At 41.6% G+C, this 19,320-nt stretch overlaps 1 protein-coding gene across 1 annotated transcript in view; it reads right to left on the bottom strand.

The window, feature by feature from the left end:
- Window positions 1–6,348: 6,348 nt before the first annotated feature.
- Window positions 6,349–19,320, bottom strand: part of LOC121292378 (leucine-rich repeat-containing protein 74A) — a 56,267-nt gene continuing 43,295 nt past the window's right edge. Inside the window, exons 13-17 of the mRNA XM_041214227.1 lie at window positions 18,149–18,292; window positions 13,819–13,923; window positions 12,310–12,395; window positions 6,963–7,234; window positions 6,349–6,557 (exon numbers count right to left, since the gene is read on the bottom strand). Of these exons, the coding sequence (XP_041070161.1) occupies window positions 6,349–6,557; window positions 6,963–7,234; window positions 12,310–12,395; window positions 13,819–13,923; window positions 18,149–18,292 (816 nt within the window). The remainder of the gene's footprint in view (window positions 6,558–6,962; window positions 7,235–12,309; window positions 12,396–13,818; window positions 13,924–18,148; window positions 18,293–19,320) is intronic.

Below are 19,320 nucleotides of genomic sequence, written 5' to 3' on the forward strand. Positions count from 1 at the left end.
TCATTCTTCTAAACCCCAGTGAGTACAGGCCCACCCAACTCAATCTCTCCTCATAAGAAAATCCCTCCATCCCCGGGATCAACCTAATGAACTTTCTCTGCACTGCCTCCAATGCCAGTATATCTTTCCTTAGATAAGGGATCAAAACTGTTCACAGTATTCTCGGTGTGGTCGAACTAGAGCCTTGTATAATTTTAGCAAGACTTCCCTATTTTTACGTTCCATCCCCTTTGAAATAAAGGCCAACATTCCATTTGCTTTACCTATTACCTGATGAACTTGTATGCTAGCTTTTTGTAATTCAAGCATGAGGACTCCCAAATCCCTCTGTCCTGCAGCTTTCTTCAGTCTTTCTCCACTTAAATAATATTCAGCTCCTCTATTCTTCCTGCCAAAGTGTATAACCTCACACTTTCCCACATTATATTCCATCTGCCACATTTTTGCCCACACACATAACCTGTCTATATCCTTCTGTAGACTCGTTGTGTCTTCCTCACCACTTGCCTTCCCAACTATTTTTGTGTCATCCGCAAACTTGGCGATGCTACATAAATTTCCCTCATCCAATTTCATTAATATAATTGTGACCCCAGCACTGATCCCTGTGACACTCCATTAGTTACAGGTTTCCATCTTGAAAATGCCCCCCCATATCCCAACTCCCTGTCTATTAGCCAATCCTTTATCCATGCTAATATACTACTCCCAAGACCATGGGCTCTTATCTTATTAAGTAGCCTTATGTGCGGTACTTTATCGAATGCCTTTTGGAAATCCAAATATATTATGTCTATCCTGCTTGTTGCCTCTTCAAAGAATTCTAATAAATTTGTCAGGCTTGATTTCACCTTCATTAAACCATGATGACTCTGCTTGATTAGATTATGTATTTCTAAATGCGCTGCTATTACATCCTTTGTAATAGACTCCAACATTTTCCCAATGACAGATGTTAAGCTAACTGGCCTATAGTTACCTATTCTTTATCTCCCTCCCTTTTTGAATAAAGGTGTTATATTGGCAGTTCTCCAATCCTCTGGGACTTTCCAGAATCTGTGGATTCTTGGAAGATTACTATCAGTGCATCCACTATCTTTGCAGCTATTTCCTTTAATATCCTAGGATGCAACCCATCAGGTCCAGATGACTTATCAGCCTTAAGCCCCATTAGTTCCCCCAGTACTTTTTCACTAGTGATAGTCAGTGTAATTATTCCCTCCCCGCCCTTTTGCCCCGTGATTATTTAGTATTTTTGATATGCTATTAGTGTCTTCTACCATGAAGTCTGATGCAAAGTATTTATTCAACTCCTCTGTCATTTCCTGGTTCCCTATTATTATTTCCCCAGCCTCATTCTCAAAGGGGGCCTGTTTTGACTTTGGCCTCTCTCGTCCTTTTTATATATTTAAAGAAACTCTTACTGTCTGTTTTTATATTACTTGCTAGTTTACCCTCAAAGTTTATTTCCTCACTCTTTATTATTTTTTTGGTCATCTTCTGTTAGTTTTTTAAAACTTTCCCAATCCTCTAGTTTACCACTAATCTTTGCCACATTGTAAGCTTTTTCTATCACTTTGATACCATCAAACTACCAGTGCCTCATTAATTGGTCTTCCTCGCCTATTTCCGTATACAATGTGTACCATTTGGACCATAAGATTTGTTAGTCTTCTGTCTCTTCGTTGAGCATTAAATTGGTGGCTGGAACTACACTGAAAAAGGAATGTGATGTAATTAGTAGAAAGATACAAACTTTGGTGAAATTGAAGAGAAGGAAAAGCTATCAAAATAATTAATGCATATATTCTAGAAGTGTATATGGAAAAGGATAATGGCTTCCTTTCCGGTTTCCATGTATTTCTGGATATCAGTGACACAATAACTATTATTCATTTAGCGCTTCTAAAGTAATAAAATGTCCTAAGGTGCTTCACAGAAGCATCCTAAAGCAAAATTTGACACCAAGCCACACAAGGATATGTTAGGAAAGATGACCAAAAGCTTAGTCAAAGAGGTAAATTGTAAGGTGCGTGTTAAAGGAGGAAAAAGAAGTGATGTGATTTAGGGAGGGAGTTCCAGAGATTAGGGCCTTGGCAGCATGACCACCAATGGTGGAGCAATTAAAATTGGGGATGCCTAAGATGCCACAATACAGAGATAGGAAGGAGGAAATGATGGAGGTATTTGAAGACAAGGATGAGAGTTTTAAAATTGAAGTGTTGCTTAACCAGAGAGGCCAAGGATGGTGGGTAAACAGGACTTGATGTGAGTTAGGACATAGGCAGCAGAGTTTTGGATGATGTTACCTTAATGGAGGGAAGAACATGGGAGGCTACCAGGACTGTGTTGGAATATTCAAGTCTAGAGCAAACAAAGGCATAGATGAGAGCTTCAGCAGCAGATGTGCTGAAGCAGGGCAGAGCTGGGCGATATTACAAGTGTGGAAATAAGTGAGCTTAGTGATGGTGCAAATGCGTGTTTAAAAACCTATCTTGGGATTAGATTTGACATCAAGGTTGGAAATAATCTGCGTTAGCTCCAGATGATTTCCAGGGAGAGGAATAGAGTCAGTAGCTAGAAAACGTAGTTTGTAGTGGGATCCAAAGACAATGATTTGTCTTCCCAATATTTAGTTGGAGGAAATTTCTTCTCATCCAGTACTGGATGACGAATAAGCCTGACAATTTAGAGATTCTGGAGTGGTTGAGTGAGGTTATGGTGAGGTAAAGTTAGGTGTTGTCAGTGTGCCATAGCGTTGCTTTTTTTTTGAACAATGTCACTGAGAGGCAGCATGTCGATAAGAAATAGGAAGGGGCCAAGGATTGATCCTTGGGAGATACCAGAGGTAAAGGTGCCAAAGTGGGAAGGGAAGCCATTATGTCATATTCTCTGGCTGCAATTAGATAAGAATGGAACCAGGGGAGTCCACTCCCACCCAACAGAATGATGGTAGAGAGATATTGGAGGAGGACGGAGTGACATTGGCTAGATCACATTTTTGCCCATTCCTTCTTGCCTTGAAGATGTGTTTGTTATGCTTTCTTCTTAAAAGGTGCAGCCCTTGTGGTGATAGTGGTTCCACGGTGGTGTTACTGAGGGAATTCTACTGACCGAGTGTTAGTGATAGACTAGTGATGAATGTTCAGTACATAATACAGCTGTTCATGGATCAACTCCACAAATTATCCCATGGGATTTAGAAATCAGTGAAGCAGAAAGACTTGATCAATTAAAGGGACTTTAAACTATCAAATACTCCCGAGTTGATTACTCTAGGCAAACAGTTTCTGAGGCACCCGTTATTTTCATGGAAAAATTGTTACAACCCAGTTAGTCAATCAAGATTTGGATGCAAGGAAACACAATGCCTATTTTTGAAAAGGACAAATCAAACATGCAACTATATGTTCACTTGCCTAACATCATTATCAACTTAAATTATGCAAACCTTGCTAAGGAGTAAGCTGGAGAAGCACTGTATGGTAATTACCAGTCAGTATAGATATAGAATGACAACATCTGACGTGATGAATCTGTTTGACTTCTTTGAGGACATTATAAATAAATTAGATCATGGGGCATCTATAATATATCTTGCTTGGACTTTCAAAACTGTTGAGAATGTTTTACATATCATGTACTTCAAATCAAACTGAGAGCTACGAGAATTGAGAGTAGAACATAGCGTTGGATAATAAAAGGAATTTAGGTACCAGTGAGGTGTAGGGTCATACTTGACCTCTTGTTCTTTCTAATCTCCTTGAATTCCTTCAATGTTAGAGCCGTTCGTAAACATGCTCAATTTTTGAAGGAGCAATAGAGAAAGGGATGCAATTAATGATTTGTAAACTATTTAGATCAGTTAACCAATTAGGCAGAGAAAGTATAAATGAAATTCAACACTAAGTAATACACACTGGATGAGTAAAATGTACATTAAAAATATACAGTGAGAAAGAAAAAAAAGGAAGACTTGCATTTATATAGTATTTTTTTACCACCATCATACGTCTCAAAGCGCTGTACAGCGAATGAAGTACTTTTGAAATGTTGCCACTGTTATAATGTAGGAAATGCAGCAGCCAATTTGCATGCTGCAATCTCTGATAAACAGCAATGTGACAATGACAGATAAACCATTTTTTGTGATGTTGATTGAGGGGTAAATATTGGTAAGGACGCTAGTAGTAACTCCCCTGCTCTTCTTCAAAATGGTGTTATGGGATCTTTTACATTCACCCGAGGAGACAGATGAGGCCTTAATTTAACGTTTCATCCAAAAGACAGAACCTCTGTCAGTGTAACACTACCTCAGCACTGCACTAGATTGATTTTTGTACCTCAAGCCCTGTATTTGAACCCGGAACCTTGCAACTCAGGTGAGAGTGCTACCAACTGAGCGACATCTGACTGAAAATAATAGAATTAGCGCAAAGGCTTGGAAAGACCTGGATATACTAATAGACTGATCCAGTGTCTAGAAAATGTTGCAAAGGGATTTTAAAAAACAGATAAAATAATGAGATGTTGTTGAGAACATTGGATTTTGTGATTTGGCTGCCACATTTGCCCACTAGTCACTACAGTTCAAAAGTAGATTATTAGTGGTGGAAAATATGATAAACTTTGGGATGTCCTGAGGTCATGATAAAATCAATATAAATACATGTTCTTTCTTTATTGTAAAGGAAGGATAGATTTTTTGAGTCCTCTCACATGACATGGCAGCATGCCTGTTGTCTTTGTGTATCAGAAACCATTGGGTAGTACCATCTGTGTTAGGCTGATAAATGATTACAGCAGGGGAGGAGAGATTGTAGAAGATCAAATTCTATTATATGTTCAGAATAACCTGTCACATGTTAGAATTCAAATAGCCAGGTGGTGAAGGATAGAAGTCAAGCCTACTCTTTATTTATTTATAACCTTTTATTTACAGAGACACAAATTACATACTGTGCACTTCTAATCCCACAATCACAGTTTTGGCCTGCTCCTATACTCTTTTGAGTGCATTAATAAAATCGAATAAATTAATTTACTAATAAACAAATCAACAGCATTTAAAGAATTATTGTAACAGAGAGCACAACTTCATGGAAACTTATTTAAATTAAATAAGGGGCCCAAGGAAGCAATTTGTTTTGTTTCTGGGCTGAAGAGAGATTGAAGAATATGTCGTTGGCCGGGATTTTTCGGTCCCACCCGCGGCGGGACCAATAGCGGGCAGGAACAGAAAATTTGGAGAGCCAGCCAAAATTCCATTGACTTTCAGCAGCACCAGAAAATCTTGGCCTCAGGCGGGACCAGAAAATCCCGACCTTTGTAAAAAGGCACATGGTAAGGTAAAAGGAATGAACTGGTTGGACCTAATGACTTTCTCCTGTGGCTTCTCTAAATGAGGTTCTAAATGTAACGGCAATTAGTTTCCATCTTGGGCGTAGACATGACAGGAACTAGGTTGAAAATTGGTGAACTTGTTTCACATGGAACCCTAACATCAGCAGAAATACTTCCTGATGCGTTTATCCTTTTAAAACGAGATTACTAAAGGTCAAAGGAATTTCACGTAGCCTTAGTTTGAGCACTAACTCACTTTGAGCAATCCATTTCAGTAAAGTTAAGTTGACTGTCTCAGAAAACCTGTGCTTCAGTGACAAATTATTCAATCCCCGTGCAAATTAACACTAAGTAGGTATTAGGTTTGATGAACTTGCTTAGTGATGTAATGATATCTTCACAACATTTTACACTTTTCAAGGCATGACAATATGTCTCACAAGACAGCTATGAAAGTCATAAAATGGTACAGCAGAGAAAGAGGCCATTTGGCCCATCACCCCTATGTGGGCCCATTGATAGAGCTATCCAGCTAGTCCCACTCCCCTTCCTTTTCTTCATAGCCTTGCAGATGTTTTCCTTTCAAACATTTAAACAATTCCCCTTTGAATATTAGTATTCAGTCTGTTTCTGCACATTCCAGACCATGACAGCTCGGTGTGTTTAAAAATAATCTCATTTCACCTCTGGTTCTTTTGACAATTACATTAAGTGAGGTACATGTCACAGAAGAGTGAGTAAAAAAGCATAGGAAAGAGCTTCCCTACTTGCTCAGCTGGTAGATACCCTGTGGATCGCGAAACTATTTAGACCATGACTATCCCAGGTTCAATTTCCAGGTGGTGTTGATTTTGTTTACACTCCGGTGGTGTCAATGCCCTTGACTAGGAAGAAAGAAATTAGCTGGGGTTCTTGTTCCTGGTCTCTATTTAGTGGTTCATGCAAGGAAATGGTGATTGGGATATCATGCCTGACTCACTATAAAGATTCCTACACAAATAATGGTCACTTTCTGAAGAACGTTTGGCGCCTGACATCCGTGGAACCATGCCACAGCAAAGAGACCATGTCTTCAAAAGAGGATAGAGGAAGAAATTTGTTTTTTTTTATGTTTCTTGATCTGCCATTGTCATATAGGAAGTGGTTAGCAGGAGGTGACTGAGGAGAAGCAACAGATGGGAAGTGACTACTGGGAGATAATTGGTAGGCGGTAACTGATGGGAAGCGATTAACATGAGATGATTAACAGGGAAGTGATTAATTGAAAATAAATTGTACAGGCCAATAAAGTCCCCATGAAAAGACAAGCTTCCACTGACTGCAAAAATACTACGTTTGAGTCTTCACCTCTCCTCATTTGTGGCCAGAGGTTGATTCCCGCACTGTGCGAAATGAAGTAGCTGGCCTAGGCTTTGTGACAGGGTCCACCTCTAGATTGGAAGTCACACTTAGGCATGTCAGAGAACGTACACATGATTTAGGCAGCAAATCAGGTTGTGAGACCGAGTGCACTTGGACGGAAGAACCCAACCTGGCACCAGAGACAGAAGGGCCAATGTTGGAATGGCTAAATGGATGGTGCACCTGTATGCTGGTCAGGATTGGCACCGAGTACCTACTGCTGATTGACATCCCCATGTGATTCCACGAGCTCAACAATGTGCCAGCTAAGTGCTGGGAACTGAAGGTTTTGAGTGGTTGAATGTCTGGCAGCTTGACCTGACTGGGCAAGATAACAATTGAACTTCGTGGAGTGATGGCCTTCATTGCACTCTTAAGTGTTTTCAGCACTCGCTGGGCCTTTTGTTTCTCTTTCCTTTGGCGGCTTTCCTCCTTGTGGACTTGCTCCCGTTGATCCCTGATCATCTGATTTCTGGTGTCGACGAGATTCCTGTTCAGCTCAGAATTGAGATGAAGAAAGGGTCAAATAGATAAGAAGGAAGAACAGAAAACATGAGGCCAAAAAACATGAATTATTAAACATTATTGTATAAAACAAAGCAGATCAATGAAATTTAACTTTTTTGAAACTCCACAGCAGGAGAGAGGGGAACACCTTACTGCAAATAAAGCAAGGTGCTCACTCTGAACCTCCGTGGATAAACACCACCAACAATGGAGAGGTCAGGACAGGCTCTCTTAATCCCCATGGTACTGGTGCATGCATCCAAGGCACTTGGCCATCAAGAGAATGGGTAGCCGGAGAAATGGGGGTACTGGGCTCACCCGGAAGCATCTGTATAAGGGAGCCGCATTTAACTTGTTACAACAAAACTTCAACATCTTCCTTTGGACCCCACATCCTCAAGCAGACTGTCTTTTTGGGCCTCACTTTTCCTACTAGTCACTGATTTTGGCCCACAGACTGAGAGGCCAAGATGTGATAGGGTTACTAACTTTGATTGGATTGGATTTGATTTGACTCCTGTACCATTGATCTTCTGCTTCAAACCACCCTGTCCACACGCTCCCACCGTGGGTCACCCAATATGTCCATACTTCCAGTGCACTGCCTTCCTCTCTTTGCCAATCAGAAAGAGAACAGATTCTTCATTATCCAATTGGATGATTCTTGACTGTCAGTCAAACAGCCTTTTTTGCCCCATCTCAATATTTTTAAAACTAATTGCCAAAGAATTGAAAGATTAAAATAAAAAACAATTTTCTAATGCCCCTCTGATTTTTCTCCTGATTTGCTCATAGTGGTGTCTTGGAGATTTGTCTTTAATTTCTAGTTGGAAGTTCCAGTAAATTCCAGGAGGGGCAGCAGATCTAAGTTGAATGTAGTAACTCCAAACTCTGCCTTTGGCTCTGACACTTATTGTGCCATTACCCTGAAGGCAAAGGCTTCAATGCCTTTCAAGGCCAAGTAGTAATTCTCCACAAAGCTGGGTCTCTGCATATTGAAGTCCCAGCCTAAATTCCAGCCCATCCAGTACATTGTTGAAGTTGTGATGGGAGTATTCCATAAGAGCCTCAGACTTTTGGTTGAGTTGTCCTCAATTTCAACTCTGAATAATTAAAGGGGAAATGTACTCTATTAAATTAACCAGTATTCCTAATCTAAACAATTAAAAAGGGGAAGTATATTCTATTCAATTGCTCACAATTCCAAGCTGTTATAAAGGGAGTTCCAGCTGTTTAGGCTGTCGTTAAAAGATCCAAGGACACAGGAAGTGTCCTGGCTAACATTCCTCCCTCAGGCACCACTAAGAAGAAATGATTAACTGGTCAGTCAATTTACTTCTGTTTGTGGACGGTTGCTGGTACAAATTATCTGATTGTGTTGCCTTCGCAACAACAGCTGGCACCTCCCAGAACGATTTCTTTGTGCTTTGGAAGCAGTTCAGAGGAGGTTTACCAGACTAATACCTGTCATGAACGTGTTGTCTCATGAGGAAAGGTTGGACAGGCTAGGCTTGTATCTGTTGGAGTTTAGAAGAGTTAGAGGCAACTTGATTGAAACATATAAGATCCTGAGACAGGGTGGATGTGGAGAGGATGTTTCCTTTTGTGGGAGAATCTAGAATTAGGGGTCACTGATTAAAAATAAGGGTCACCCATTTAAATGGAGATGAGGCGAAAATGTTTCAGACGGTCATGAGTCTTTGGAACTCACTTCCTGAAAAGGCAGTGGAAGCAGAGTCTTTGAATATTCTTAAGGCAGAAGCAGATAGATTATTGGTAAGCAAGGGGGTGATCGGTTATTGGGAGTAGGCAGAATGCAAATTTGAGGTTACTATCAGATCAGCCATGATCTTATTAAATGGCGGAGCAGGCTCAAGGGCCAAATGGCCTACTCCTGCTCCTTGTTTGTATGCAAATGTACCTGAAACATTTCAACGGGACAAGGCACATAAGTAGCAATATTTTAATTCAGTACCAATTTGGTATGTATATGCTGTGCCTTCATCTAGATCCCAAACCTGAACCCTTTCCACAGGGAAAGAATAATTATTAGCTTGTCCATTGGGCTATTTATTCCCTCATGAAGATTGTTTTGCTTTGCTTCCAAAAGGGGTGGGTTTTATGCAAGTTTATACAGTATAATTTAAAAATAAACTTATTTGAGGAAATGGGAAATTGAGGGTTATTGTTTTTGGGATGGGTTAGATGGACTGCGGTCTTTACACAGTTTTGTATTTTCTATTTTCCCAATAGCTTCAGAATGTGTGAGATTATGCACAAATTCTGTAGAATACACACCCCCTTTAAAACAAAATATGAAAAGAATGACTTACTTTAATGTTTCTTTTTTAATAGTAGGTAGAACAAAAAATTGTCATGGAAGTGTTTTTAACATAACATACAGTGTTTGTGTAGTTAACCTCATCTTCTCTCTTCATTTTTTTTTTGCTCTCTAGTTGACCTTTACCCTCTCGTACATGTCACCTGATTTATCAAAATCTATAGTTCCTGAGGCAGTGTGAAGCTATTTTGAAAAGAAATAAAAAGCAGTTTAGTCTGTAGCAGGCAGCTGAGGTACCAGGGGATCAGGTAAATAGGCTTCTCTCTTTTAAAATCTGTTTACTGTCCATGAGTGGACCATGGAATATGTTTTGTATGCTTACCCTTAAAACTGATAGCCACGTTCCCCTGCCAGTTTTATTAACATTTTCAGCCCATGAAACAAATCCCAATGTTTCAGTAATTAAGTATCAGGACTAGGCCTAAAACTATAGTATTAACCCTACATTATTATTCACACTTCTTAAATTCTGCTTTTCCCTAATTTCCATGGTTTCCCTCCTCCCCTGATGACAAACTGGTATATGGCTCCATGGCCACCAGCAGCCTGTGCAAAAACAAATATGAATACATACTTGAAGTGCTGCAACCTATAGAGCTACAAACTAAGAACTGGAAAATGGGATTAGGTTGGGCAGGTTTTTGTTGAACAGCACAGACAAAATGGACTGAATAGCCTTGTTCTGCACTGCAAATTTTCACCGTTTCTCTCTTTCAAATGACCATTTTTTATGGTCGGCCCCAGATGGTTTGTGTCAGAAGGCTACTTTACCATGGGTATCGCCAGGTAAGTGTATAAGAGGGAGGCAATTTCCTTCCATTAAAAAAGATTTCCTTCCAACCTAATCCTAAACCAGGGAGCCCTGGGAGATTTTCCTCTCCCTAGCACAGTGGTGCTACATTTAGTTTCCCCAAGATCTTACCCAGCACGGACTGAATCAAAGACATTTCTGCTTTATGTCAGCCTTGGCTCAGTAGTAGCAGTAGTTTTTGAGAGTCAGAAGGTCATACACCAAACCCTCTGTCCAGAACTTCCACTTATAACCTCGGCTGACCATCTTTTGGGGTTGTCTTCTTTTGGATGAGATGTTAAACTGAGGGCTTGTCTGTCCTATCAGATGGCTATATTTGATGCAATTCAAAGAAGAAAAGGGGAGTGCACCCAGTGTCCTGACCAACACTTATCCTGCAATCAACATCACTGAAACAGATTATCTGATAATTTATTGCATTGCTATTTTTGAGATCTTGCCAAGTACAAATTTGCTTCCATGTTTCCCTTCATTAGGTTGCAATTCAAAAATGCCTCATTGACTTTGCAGTGCTAAGAGACATCCTGAGATTGCAAATAGTACTGTAGAAATACAAGTTCCAACAGGACAATGCATTTACCCACTGAATGCTTCTCACACTCCATTGAGGGCTCATTTCCCTTTGATTTTCTTCTGCAACCCACTGCAGCTGAGTTAGTCCACATTTCCCTCTATACATCCCCAGAAATGTACTTGGCCTGACTTTAACAAGGCCCTTTACAAGTCACATCATCTTGACTTGGACATACATTACCATTCCTTCATCATTGCTGTGTCAAAATCCTGGAAGTCCCTACCTAACAGCAATGTGTACCTTCACCACACTGATGGCAGCAGTTCAAGCAGAACGCCCAACCCTGTCTGAAGGGCAACCAGGGATGAGAAATAAATGCTGGCCTTGCCAGCAATGCCCATATCCCAAAAATGATTTGTTTTTTTAAAAGAGCAGTTCCATCCCCATAAGGCAATCTTATCTGAGAGAGATTGACAAATTGGTTGAAAAAGTGATCAGTTTTACTGTTGAGCGACCGCTCTGATCTTACTATGCTGTCTCTTTTATTGCTTGAAGTACTCAGGCATCAAAATAAAACTTGTAAGGAGTGAAATTTTTTAAAAATTAAACTATTGTTGATTTTTGAAAAAAAATGAAGGTGTTGCCATGCAGTGAGAATGGACATATGTAACTAGCTATTTAATCCCACACTCAAGGAGTGTGCCTCTGACCCGCAATATGTTCACTACTGTTGGAAGGAAAGTCCATTCCAAAAACGATCCCTCAAAAATTCATTAACGGGATCCAGGCAACACTGGCATGGCCAGCATTTATTGCCCATCCCTAATTGCCTTTGAGAAGGTGGTGGCAAGCCATCGCCTTGAATATAATTAAGTGGGTTGCTAGTCTGTTCCAGAGGCCAGGTAAGAGTCAACATATTGGAATGTATCTAGAGTTATACATAGATCAGACCAGATAAAGACAGTAGATTTCCATTCCTAAGGGACATTAGTGAACCTGCTGGATTTTTATAACAATCCGACAGTTTCAGGATCACCATTACTGAGGCTATCTTTTTACTCTTGGTTTATTTAATTAACCCAATTTAGATTCCCCAGTTAGACAGAATTTTGATCTACAAGTGAATTTTCAGCAGATTTTTAATCGACAAGGGAGTCAAAGGTGTGGGGGGATGTGGTGGGGACAGGCTGGAAAGTGAGGTTAAGGCCACAATCAGATCAGCCGTGATCTGAACAGGTTCAGTGGGCTGAATGGCCTACCCATGCTTCTATTTCTTATGATCTGTCAATGGGATTTGAACTCATATCACTGGACCATTAGTCCAAGCCCCTTGATTGCTAGTCCAGTATCATAACCATGCTATCATACTGTATTCATCCTGAAATTCTTCACCTGTAGTCAATTGCTCCAGTGTTGTCCCTGTCAAGTTTGCCGAGTAGCTCCTCAATCTGAACGAGATCCAATGGGATGTTGAATTGCTGATGGAATAAGATTGATAACAGAGGAATGAGAAACACTGAAACAAAGACCGTCATTATCAATATATTTTAAGGAAGAGGTTACATAGAAACAGGGTTTTCAGCGTAATATGACCACATTGGCATTTACTCTCCTCCTGAACAAACAGTTGTAGTCTCCACCCCGAAACTGTCCATGTTCTGCTGAAACCTTTATCCATGCTTTTGTTGCCTGCAGTCTCAACTCTTCCAATGATTTCCTTTGCTGACCTCCCACCTTCCACCCTGCTTAAAACTGACATCTTTCAAAATTCTGCAGCCCTATCCTAACTCGCACCAAGTTCCTTCCAGCCCTCCCATGTAAAGAGGTAGCTCAGTGTAATTATATAGATGAGGCCCAAAGGCAAATTTACTTCCATTGGGTCTATTTGACTCATTTCTGAGGCACAAATTGGATAGGGATTATAATGAGGCTTTGGTTGGGGTGTTGGTGGTACTGAGATTTACAGTGAAGTAGGCAGGGGAAAAACGAAAACAAACTTGATATAATTTCCTGTTGCTTTGGAATGCCTAGAGGGGGCAATCCAACAACACTCAAGAAGCTCGACACCATCCAAAACTAGTCCATTTCAGAGGCCAGGTAAGAGGACAAAAGGAGAAAAGCAGCCCGCATGATCGACATCCTATCCACCAGCTTAAACATTCACTCCATCACAGGGGCAGCATGTCTGCCGCAATGTGTACTATCTATAAGATACACAGCAGCAACTTGCCAAAGCTTTGACAGCACCTGCCAAACCCATGACCTCTACCGTCCAGAAATTCAAGGACAGCAGGTGCATGGGAACACCACCACCTGCAATTTCCTCTCCAAACCACACATATCATCCTGACTTGGAAATACACCAACACCACATGGACAAGGTAAGTCAAGAAGACAGACACAACCAGCTTCTCAAAGGCAATTAGGGATGGACAAAATGCCAGCAATGCCCACATCCTGTGAATGAATGTACATTAAAAAAGATGAGTAAACCTTTGGGTCCACCCCGCAATTCATTTATGTCATGGCTGATCTATATCATAACTCCATTTACCCACTTTGGCTCTGTAATCCTCAATACTCTTGCCTGACAAAAATCTTTGAATCTTTCAATTGATCCCACCCAACCTCGACAGCTTTTAAGAGAAAGAGTCCCAGATTCCCTCTACCTTTTGTGTTGAAGAAGTGCTTCCTGATATCGCCCCTGAACTGCCTAAGGTTGCTGCTTTTAGTTGTGCTTATAATTTATGTATCAGCACCACAGTATATTACTCAAGACTAAAATTCCCACACCTAGAATTCCACAGTGCTGGCTTTCCGAATCTTAACTTTCAATGCAGTATTTTTTTGTTGTTAGGATGTGTACATTTTCAGAAGTGCATTTATGTAAGAATCTCAAACCTGTAAAGCTTTCCTGAAGTCAGAGACAGACACACTCATATTTCCATCTTTGTCCATGTTTCGGAAGAAATCAGAGAGCCGGAGTTTGCACTTGTCAAGGTAATCCTGTTTGAAAACAATTGCACAGTAGTCAAGGACGATGTTAAAATATTTATTTAATACTTATTTCTTTTCCTTTCCTCCTTTCTTGAAGGATTCAACACACTGGCTGCTCTTCACTCAAGGTGAGGGACGATAATATTGGGTGGTGGAGCACTTATTTTCATTGTCAGCAATTAAGCAATGCCAAGTCAGATGTAGGACAGCCACATGCACCGTAAAGCTCCCTTGCTCTGTCCCAATAACAGTTCAGTCAGGGGCAGTTTTGCAGTGTGTACCCTTAGACTCCATGAGATAACTTCAGAAAGCACTCTTAGAACCAAATTAAATTTCCATCCCTTCATTGTGAGGCTTGATTTCAATTCAGTCCCACAAGTTATATTTGGTGGTCTCCAGGTCTCTGCACATGGTGGGGGACAGTTAAGCTGCCTAGAGGTAGCCTTCCGGCTGCAGCCTGTTGAGTGGTTGGGGTGGGGGCATGAGGGGTAGGTGGGGCAGCACTCCAAGCAGACTTGGAGGCCCTCCCTACCTTCCTGGGTGCAGCTGCAGCAGCCATCCTCCCCGCCCCACAGTGTTGGCCCGGCTGCTGAATCTATTTTTTAACTTTAACTTCAGAAAAATTGTAGAGAGAGCACACCCATTTTGGGTGGCCTGTCCCTCATTTACCTGCCATGGCATCCTGCTGCTGCTTTCAAGCTGGTTGGCTTAATTGCCTAGAGAGCCCACCCTCTGGCCATTAATTGAATGAATAGTCTAGAGAATGTGAGTTCTAATCTCACCATGGTAGTTTGAGAATGGAATTCAGTTTTCTGGCACAGGCCTGATGAGTTGATCTCCTTCTGAGCTGTGTGATTCTATGGCTACAGTAATGGGTCCAAGAGCTCACTAAGGCTTCTAATGCAGGTTACCTTCCAAACCTGTAACCTCTACCACGTAGAGGACAAGGGTAGTAGAGGCATGGGAACACCACCCCACCTGTAGGTTTCCCAAGTCATACACCATCCTGACTATTTTTATTCTTTCATGAGATGTGAGTGTTGCTGGCACGATCAGCATTTGTTGCCTAGCCTTATTGTCCTCGAGAAAGTGCTTGTGAGCGCACTTTCCTGAACTGCTGCTTTCCACCTGGTGTAGGTAAACCCACAGACTTGGAACTATATCACCATTCCTTCTGGTCAAGACTGGGTCAAGACCCTAGTACTCTCTCTCTAACCTCACTGTGGTTGGCTCACCAGCACCTTCTCAAGGACAATTAGGGATGGGCAAATTTGTTCCTTCATGTCTGTATCTCTCTCTTTTATAAGACACTCCCTACCATTAATTGTACATTAATTGTGTTTAATTATGTACTCATTGTGGGCAATAACTGAGTCGCAGGGATGTGTAAAGGAGAAGTCCCCATCACCAAAGAGGGCATTCCTACCACCTACTCCATGAAAACCTGCAGCCACAACCATTGTCCACATTGCAGTCTCTGTGGTTATGAATGTGACGACAACAATTAGCTTTTATGTCCAGTGTTATCCAGCAATGTCTCAATTTAAAAATTCTTTATTTTCAAATTGTTCCATGGCCTTGCCTCTCCCTATCTCTGGAACTTCCTCCAGTCCTGCAAGTTTTTAGATCTCTGAGCTCCTCCAATTCTGGCCTCTTGAGATTCCCTGCTTTCCATTATCCCACCGTTTGTGTCCATGCCCCTCTCTGCCTCTCCTCCTTTAGGTTACCTACCTTTTGGTTATCTGCCTGAGTATGTCCTTATGTGACTGAGTATCTGACTTGTATTTGATAACCCTTTAAAGAAATACTATACGATTTACAACAGATATACAATCCTCCAAGGTACAAACACCCAAAGGGAAAGGTAAATCAACTGCGGTTAATGAAGGAAGTCAAAGATTGCGTTAAATCAAAGGAAGCGACTTACAAAGATGCTCAAAGAAGTGGTTAGCCTGAGGATTGGGAGAAATTTAGAACCCAGCAAAAGAGGACCAAGAAACTGATTAAGACTGGGAAAAGAGGGTATGAATGCAAACTAGCAAGCAACATAAAGGCAACTGTAAGAGCTTCTTTAGGTACGTGATATGGAAAAGATTAGATAGGACAAATGTGGGCCCATTACAGGTGGGGACAGAAGCATTTATAGTAGAAAACGGAAATGGCAGAGAAATTAAACAGTAATTTTGCGTCTGTCTTCATGGAAGAAGATACAGAAAATATTCCAGAAATACTAGACAACCAAGAGATTTGTGAAACTGAGGAACTAAAAGGAATTAGTATTAGTAAAGAAGTAGTACTTAAAGGTTGATGAATCCCCTGGACCAGATGAGCTTCATCCCAGAGTGTTGAATGTGGTGGTTAGAGAAAGAAAGTGGATGCATTGATGATTATCTTTCAAAATTCTATAGATTTTGGAAAGGTTCCTGGGACTGAAAAGTAGTAAGTATAATCCCACTATTTAAGAAGGAAGAAACTGGGAGAATGGAGAACTACAGACTTGTTAGTTTGAATTCAGTATAGGGAAGTTAGAATCTATTATAAAGGATGTGATAACTGGACATTTAGAAAAGAATGCTAAAATTGGCAGGGTCAACATGGATTTATGAATGTAAAATCACGTTTGATAAATTTGTTGGAGTTTTTTGAAGGTGTTACTTGTAACATAGATAAGGAAGAACCAGTGGATGTGGTCTATTTGGATTTTCAGAAGGCTTTTGATAATATCCCACACAGGATGTTAGTAAATAAAGTTTGAGTGCATGAGATTGGGGGAGCACCTTTTGGTTTCCGTGGAGGCCTGCTTTGATGTCCTCTACCCCACTCTGGCTGCAAGAGGGGCAGCAACATTACAACTCTGGTTGGTAGGCAGTGGCAGTGGTGATCAGTGCCAATGCTGCACAGAAGAGGTTGGCTATCGAATGCAGATAGAGGATGAATGATCTCATCCGTGCCACCAGGGTATGGGAACCATCTCATCACTCTAAACTCACACACTCAAGCTCATCAAACATTCACTGGCATCTCACTCACTGCCAGCTTAAGGGACATCACCATCCATTCTCACACACATTCCCTCAAGTGTCCATCTGGCCTCATCTCCTCTGGAGACTGCCTCCTCAGCTCTCACCAACTTGAGGCCATTTGCACAGATCAACCCAATGTCCCCACACAAACCCTGAGATACCCTCCTTCTACAGTACAGCTCTTGTCCTGCAGCCTCTTCCCTTACATGAGGCCACTTTTCCCCCTTCACCAAGGAAGCCCTAACTCTGTAGCCATTGAAAAGCCACCCACATATGGCTGATCTGGTAGGCCTGTGAGCCCCCGTAAAAATGATGTGGTGCCTTCTGTGAAGCCTGATACTGATGACTGAGAGTGCTGACCGAAGCAAGGTAGGCAAACAAACCTTGAATTCTAGAGTGAAGTGCGGCCTGCCAAGTACGTGCCTTATATATGCATTTGTGAAACTCATGGGCGCGTTTTCCCGCTGACGTGGATGGACAATCCAGCGAGGGAAGGGGAAGGATGACTCCAGTGAGCTGGCCTAGTAATGATATGCTGATGCATTACAATGAGGTTCCGACGTCTGATGGTGATAAATGTGGCCCACTATCGGCGGGCTGAGCAGATGATTACAAACTGCTTTCACACCGTCATGAAACCGATCGCGTCATATTGTTTGCACACACTGCAAAACATACCCGATGTCAGCTGGCAAAGACAATCCTGGCCAAAGAGTTCATTCACACCACCTAAAATGTCAGGTTGGCTCAGTGATAAGACGCTCATGACTTAGAAGATTGTCAGTTCAAGCCCCACTCCACAACTCGAGCACATCATCTACACTGACACTCCAGGCAGTACTGAGGGAATGCTACATGGTTGGAGGTATCATCCTTCAGGTGAGACATTAAATTAATGCCCTGTCTATTTCAGTGGATGTTAAAGATCCAGTGACACTTTGTTTTGAAGAAATGTGGCAAATTCCTCTACCAACACTACCAAAACAGATTAATTGCTCACTGCAGTTTATTGGGCACAAATTGGCTCCCATGTTTGCCTACGAACCAACAGTAAGCACACTCCAAAAGTAACTTGTGTTGTGATGCACTTTGGCACATCATGAGGCTAAGAAAGTTGAAATATATATATATATATATGTGCAAGATTTTTGTTAGCTCAATAGGACTACATTCACAGGATGTACCTAAGCAAGAATCTACATTCTTCTTACCTGTATCATTTTCATTGGATCAAGTCGACGTGGTCGGTTCCCAACAATGGATCCTCCAAGTCCTTTAGTTTCAATCTGAAACTGTGGATGATCATGAGTAATGCTCTTCAGTAACTCCATGAAGTTTTCATTTACCAGTACATTCTGCGAGCAACAAAATCAGAGAGCAGAATGTTTCTGTAACTCACTCACCACAAATACCTCCAAAAGCCTAGCGCTATGTTGTTTCTTCCTCTTTGTTTTAAAAAAAATATTTCTGGGATGTGGCTAGGTCAGCATTTATTGTCCATCCCTAATTGCCCTTGAGAAGGTACTGATGAGCTGCCTTCCTGAACCGCTGCAGTCCCTGTGCTGTAGGTATGCCCACAGTGCTGTTAGGGAGAGTGGTCCAGGATTTTAACCCAACAACATTGAAGGAATGGCAAGACAGTTCCAAGTCAGCATGCTGAGTGTCTTAGAGGGGAACTTCCAGGTGGTGGTGTTCCCATCTAGATGGTAGGGGTTCAGGGTTTGGAAGGTGCTGCCTAAGGAGCCTTGGTGAGTTTCTGCAATGCGTCTTGTAAGTGGTACACACTGCTGCCTCTGTGCGTTGGTGGTGGAGGAAGTGAATGTTTATGGGAGGGGTGTCAATCAATGGGGTTGCGTTGTCCTGGATGGTGTCAAGCTTCTTGAGTGTTGTTGGAGCTGCATTCATCCAGGCAAGTGGAGAGTATTCCATCACACTCCTGACTTGTGCCTTGTAGATAGTGGACAGGCTTTGGGGAATCAGGAGGTGACTTACTCACCACAGAATTCCTAGCCTCCAATCTGCTTTTGTAGCCACAGTATTCATATGGCTAATCCAGTTCAGTTTCTGGTCAATGGTAACCCCCAGGATGTCGATAATGGGGGATTCAGCGATGGTAATGCCATTGAATGTCAAGGGGCGATGGTTAGATGCTCTGTTGTTGGAGATGGTCATTGCCTGGCACTTGTGTGGTATGAATGGTACTTGCCACTTGTCAGCCCAAGGATATTGTCGAGGTTTTGCTGCACTTAGACATAGACTGCTTCAGTATCTGTGGAGTCGCAAATGTTGCTGAACATTATGCAATCATCAGCGAACATCCCCACTTCTGACCTTATGATGGAAGGAAGAACATTGATGAAGCAGCTGAAGACAGTTGGACCTA

The sequence above is a fragment of the Carcharodon carcharias genome, chromosome 20 (genome assembly GCF_017639515.1).
Source record: "Carcharodon carcharias isolate sCarCar2 chromosome 20, sCarCar2.pri, whole genome shotgun sequence".
NCBI lineage: Eukaryota > Metazoa > Chordata > Chondrichthyes > Lamniformes > Lamnidae > Carcharodon > Carcharodon carcharias.